Below are 6,000 nucleotides of genomic sequence, written 5' to 3' on the forward strand. Positions count from 1 at the left end.
ACTTGTGTTGTCCTTGACTATTGTTTAAATTGTTTTGATGTTCCAAAACACTTAAGTGTGACAAACATGCAAAGGAACAGGAAATGAGGAAGGGGGCAAACACTTTTTCACACCACTGTACCTGTGTTGGCCTTTCTCAGGTCAATATAGAACATGCAGTTCAAAGCCATGTAGGATCCCAGGTTCCTTTTCCCTCTGCACCCATTCTCCACTGGCCCTCAATAAATGACAATGGGGAGATTTCATCCATAGAACGGATGATATTTTTTCACATTGAATGGTATACGTTGATGGTACTCAGGTTGCACTTCTACCCTTATTTATTCAGTTGAATCAAGGCCTCAGTATCCTTCTAACACAGAGTGTTGCCTACATGCATCTTCCTCTTCTGAACGGCCCTTCCACTGGCTGCCTCACACTGCCTTCCCAATTCCTTTCCAAGGGCACGGGTCTTTTGTATTTCTTTGTTGTCTCGACAAAATGAGTTCATCATAAGCATTTGACCTGATATGAATTCAAAGAATTGGAATCAGAATTGTTACAATAGGTTACGAGACCCGGCCATACTGATGACTAGTGTAGAAAAGGGTGCAATCTTCAAAAAATATATTTCTTGGCCTAACGACATTTTGAACATGACTTTTTGACAAATGTTTAAAGACACAATGGCCCAATCCCAAAGTGAGCCCTGAGGACTAAGGACTAAAGACTCACAGACTCAATGGATGCCAGCTGCTGAGTGAGTGAGTGAGTGTGTGTGGCCACATGGGCTCAGATAGGTATAAATGGGATTGGGACAGCACTTCATGAGATCACACGTTACCTTGGCAACGCTTAATAATAGAGATGATGCTGACACTTGTGTCTTTTGATTGTAAGTTTGTTGCTTTCCACATGGCCAAGGCCCAGGAGACGGCTGGCTGATTGCACATTTATTAAAACTCTTGTTCTACAAGCTGGAGAACAGGTCCACTCTGCTCCGTGGTCGTGTGACATGCTGTTTACCTTTTGTAATTTCTGGATTTCCCTGTGGTCTCTGCGGTAAACATCACGCTTTGAACTGTGGGTAATTCCCTTTGGTGAACTCTGCATTGATGCAGACTCACGGAAAGGGCTCGGTCAGTGTGTACTCAAACCCTCACGCCCTTTGAGATTTGACATCGGGACAACCCTAAGCCCTTACGAATTTTGAAAAAAAGCGCTCCAAAGTCTGTGAGTCTTATAGTCCGGACATTGGGATTGGGCCAGCGCATCTCCAAATTGAGTTTATTGGTCAGGAGTTCAGGGATTTAGGAACTTTATTTAATGAAGTTGAGAGACTCAAAGAGACTGATAAAAAAGACTTCCAAAATCAAAGTAGCAGAGACCTACAGTAGATGTCCTGACTTTTAGTCCCTTGTATGGGTTAAAGCACCAAAAACGTTTCCAATAATGCAACTATGCAAACATCTTTACAACTTTAACACCCGAGACCATTTTGTCTTAGCCCAAACTGTCATAACCCAAGTTAGTTTCTCTAACTGGGGAACTTACCTTTGTGCGTAAAGGTTGACACTTTAACTAGGCCACCATGAGCTGGGTTTCACTGAGACTTGAATCGATGATGTCACTGACTTGGGATGGCATGTTTCCTTCTTTGGTACCAGTTGGTAACATCTGTATCAGCATGAGGAAACCTCTAACAATCTCGCACATTTTCCAAGCTGATGACGTGTGCAGGTCAGAATGTCTATTTTAGGAAAGGACAGAGAGACAACCCCCAACTGTAGACCCATTGCACCCACCACTCCCCCACCCAGCTGCTCCACTTTTAGCCCTGGCTCCAGTGTGGGTAGGTGCATGCATGGGGGAAATGAGGAGGAGGTGTTACCAGCTGGCCATGCTAGTGGGGGCTTCACCACTGTCACTGTCCATCTAAACGGCGGTTGACCTCCCCCTTCTGAAGTCAGCCAGTCTGTGTTGGAGCCAGCCACGCAGCTGCTCACTCACTCTGTCTGTGGAGAAAGTGGACATTTTAGGAATTTGACCAAACGTCCAACAGCAGCTTCTTTTTTAGGCGTAGGTGCCGGATTCACCCGAGACGCCCAGATGACTCGAGACTCGTAAGTTTCAGCGGCTGTTTGAGAAGCGGTGGAGCTACTGTAATTTATTTAGATGGTAGCAGGTCACGTAAAGCATTTACAATCCAGGCTTCTGATTGAGGGATAGCCCTGTGTCTCTCTTCTAACTCATATGAGGAACTTGCTTTAGCTTTTAGCGCCAGCCACCTATTCATTCGTTATTTGGAGCCTCTCTCACAGATGAGAAGCTCATGTGTTAAACTCAGAGTCCAATCCAAGGGAGTTAGGTCTCTCTGTAAGATGAAGCAGCGCTTTTGGAGCTGCTGTATTTCCAGAGAACTTATTATTATAGTTTGTGGTGGTGATGGAGGCTGTTTGATGCCTCTTTCATGTTAATTTCCCATATACAGTTTGTTGATTTGTGAAGTGCTGAATTTCTGAAATGTAAATGAGCTAAAGCAACCCGTAAATATCTGCTTCCTTGCAAGTCATGCAAGCAAACGCCTTACAAAATGTGTCACCTTTCTGTCTAGCTATCTACGTTGTGTTTTTCACCCTAAAGCAATATTTCCCTTAGCTCTTTGTGGTTACATGTGATGTTCAAGGAATGTGTACATCTCAATGCAACAGAAGTAATGTTTGTATTGATCCACTGCTCAGTGTGATGTCACCTCCTACATGAAGCTGCAGTGTTGACTTAGCATCTGTCTGCATGTCATCTGTTGTCGGTCAGTTCACCCAGCAACAGTGACATCATTGTCCAGACGGGACAACAAAAGACAGAGTTATGCTCCTGTTCTGCCGTCTGTGTCATCCTAGATTGTTTAGATACAATTTACATTTGAAACTATAATCACAATATGTCAAGCACACTAATACTGTTTAATAACAGTCCCAGTTTTATATTGACTTAATTTAGTTATATTTGATGAGTGTATTTATTATCTGTGTCTGATCTATGCAGACAGTTTGACATTGTAAAGCATGACCACAGTTGGCAGTAAGAACATGAATGACTTCGTCATGAATATTTACCTTTGGTTCTTCTTGAAAGGCATCATATTTCTGTTTCTGGCTCTAATCGTGCTCACTAGTGGACCCACCCACAGCAGATGGTCTATGGCCAAACCCCCAAACTGTCAATGCATGGCCAATGGAATCCGAACCCTCATGAAACCTTTATAAACCCATTTGTGTTCAGGTTTCAACATTTGTAACAAAGAAAGAAAATACCGTCAACATTGAAACATGAAAGAGCTGTTTTTGAAAACAAAAATGTGGGAATCAGTTGGACCGCACATTAAAGGGTCTTTACCCTGCCAGCTCCTGACTACAAAGTCAGGTTAGTGTCCGATTATGTGAACACAGCCCCTTATTGTCCAGAGAGTTCACACCGAGCAAGTGGCCGTGTTGATGACGTTTCTGTCACGCGGCTGGTGCTAAACCAGAAGAAAATAAACATCAAAAACCAAACGGAGGATTTCCAATAAGTGGGAATGCATCTAAAACAGTCAAGCTGCTGTTGGTGCTACATGTGAGGAAGGGAAACTTCGGGCTATGTCCAAACCTGATTCCTTGGACATTGTCCAGAGTTCATATAGGACAACATATGAACAGATTCAATTGAGATCTCTACTTTTTGTTTGCCGAGAAGGCGGAGGCAGTTTTGAGTGGCAGTCTACAGAACTATTAAATTAAAGCTTAAAAGATTGATATGGTATGAATGAAAGTTTAACTTGGAGATTGTGACAATTACAATGTTTCATTAGAGGAGACCCGCCATTCTGTTGGCTTTGGTAAACTGCTGCTTCAGACAGTAGCTATTGGCTTTACCATTAACTGTTACAGCTGATACTATCTCACAGAGCCATTGGATCAAAATATATAGGTGGAGAAAATCATTTATTTCGCAAATTAATGTGAAAAAGTTTCAGTGTTAAACTGCAATTGATAGGTTTCCTCTTTGGGGTAGATCATTGTAATGACTGTTGTGTCATGTGTGTCCTTAATGAAACATTTTCTCAGCTTGTAAAATGAAGGTCAATAAGTGTTTCCCTTCCTCACAGCTCTGTCGAGTGGATCACCTGCAACACCGACGCACCTGCCAGCTCACATGATGTCACAGTTGGCAGGTGAAGTCTTGCTGTTTACCTCTGGAGAATAATGTCCAACTAAATGAACTGTTTACATGTGATAAAAGTGACAGTGCGTGGCATAGGTGTTTGAGTCCAGAGCTGGCAGACAGGAACCAGATACAAGGATATATTATACGTGTAAGATCTGTGAAGCCATTTCACTACTTCTAAAACATATTGTTTGCTTCACTCCCTAGTTTCAGGGTCAATCTGCAGAGGAGAAAGACATGACTAGTGAAAGCACCACGTCAGCTTCTGCTGAACACTATCAGTTTCATGTAAAATGATTCATGAGCACCTCAGTGTTCCTGGAAACGTCCCGGGGGAGTGATGAGAAGACAAAGGCTACTGTTTTACACTGTGTTCTTTTCAGTTCTGCCATGGTGGCAGTAATAAGAAACTCTGTGCTTTGTGTGGGGGACAGTTTGTAACATATTGAATGAAATGCGCCATTGTTGACCATTTGTTATATAAAATGTGTAACAATGTTATAAAATAATTCTATGGTCTAAAATCAGCCACATAAAATGGGACAGATAATGTTGAAAGTTTCTTCATTGTACTGTACTGATGATGATGCTTTTTAATCAGATTTTTCAGACACAAATCCATTCTAACATAATGTGCACTTCCACAAACTGCCAAAGAACGCATGAGACCAATTTCAAATCAATTGTTAGAACTGCTACAAGCCTGTAGTTTATCCAGACTAGATCAGTGCCCGTTTGGAGCGCATGGCTCGCAGACCCATTGGTTGGTTTTCTTTTTTTCACAACTTTATCTCACTATAAGCGCGGTTCATTTGGGCCAGGCTTGTCCTCTTTTTTTTGTCGAGCCATCACAAATCCAGGTAGCATAAGAAATTTGAGGCACCGCTGGCAACGAAATGACGTGCCGGAGAGCCGAGGAACTTGGCGTTCATCTAACGTGTTTGTGTACCTTAAATAACAGTTTACGGCAGCTGAGCACTTTTTGGCACAACACCTGTTGCCCAATACAAAGACATGCTTGGGCCACCTGTTCTCATTCCCATTGCCAAGTTTAAATACATTTATCCCCTCCCGCTCTGTGTCTCCAGGTGTGGGACAATAGGGACTTTCAGTCAAGACAAAACCCATGTCATTTTGCACTCATACCTGCAAACCATCCCAATGAAATTGCAATACTGCATAAAAAATTACATGCATACTTTAAGAATTTACAGTGACTCAAAAATGTTTTGACTTAACCTCTTAAAAAATGTAGATTCATGTTTCCATGTGTGCCAATATGTACACCTATTCTGTTATTACTGCTATCATATCCATTTCATTCCTACATGCTCACATTTGTTTGAATTACAATACATACTCAGATACACAAATAGATTAACCTACTCAATACAACTTCAATCAGTGGCCATTACAATGACATAGCGCAAATGCTCATGAATTATTATAATTTCTAATGGTTACACCATTTACACTCAATATTATAAGCACAGAAATTACTCAAGTAAACACACATGCACAATATAATTAGTTTGGATGTGCGAGCTGTTCCTACAAAAAGTTGCCAAAAACAGCCAAATTGAGCTACCATCCATGAAATATAAATATATAGGTATATGTATACAAAATCAAGATCTGTTTTATGTTCTTGTAAAGGACAACATATTCCAGAATGACAATCAGTTTTAACATACACTCACCGGCCACTTTATTAGGTACCCCATGCTAGTAACGGGTTGGACCCCTTTTGCCTTCAGAACTGCCTCAATTCTTCGTGGCATAGATTCAACAAGGTGCTGGAAGCATTCCTCAGGG

General features: G+C 41.7%; 1 protein-coding gene across 2 annotated transcripts in view; it reads left to right on the forward strand.

Moving 5' to 3' along the window:
- The window catches only part of enah (ENAH actin regulator), a 103,514-nt gene that overhangs the window by 26,989 nt on the left and 70,525 nt on the right, over positions 1 to 6,000 (forward strand). Inside the window, exon 1 of one of the 2 annotated variants that reach the window (XM_034900448.1) lies at positions 1,812 to 2,102. The exons of the other annotated variant lie outside the window; for it this stretch is intronic. Coding sequence (XP_034756339.1) covers positions 2,089 to 2,102 — 14 coding nt within the window. The 5' untranslated portion in view covers positions 1,812 to 2,088. Of the gene's footprint in view, positions 1 to 1,811; positions 2,103 to 6,000 lie in introns of those variants that run through there. 2 annotated transcript variants of the gene reach the window in all.

This window comes from Etheostoma cragini, chromosome 18, assembly GCF_013103735.1.
Source record: "Etheostoma cragini isolate CJK2018 chromosome 18, CSU_Ecrag_1.0, whole genome shotgun sequence".
Classification (NCBI taxonomy): domain Eukaryota; kingdom Metazoa; phylum Chordata; class Actinopteri; order Perciformes; family Percidae; genus Etheostoma; species Etheostoma cragini.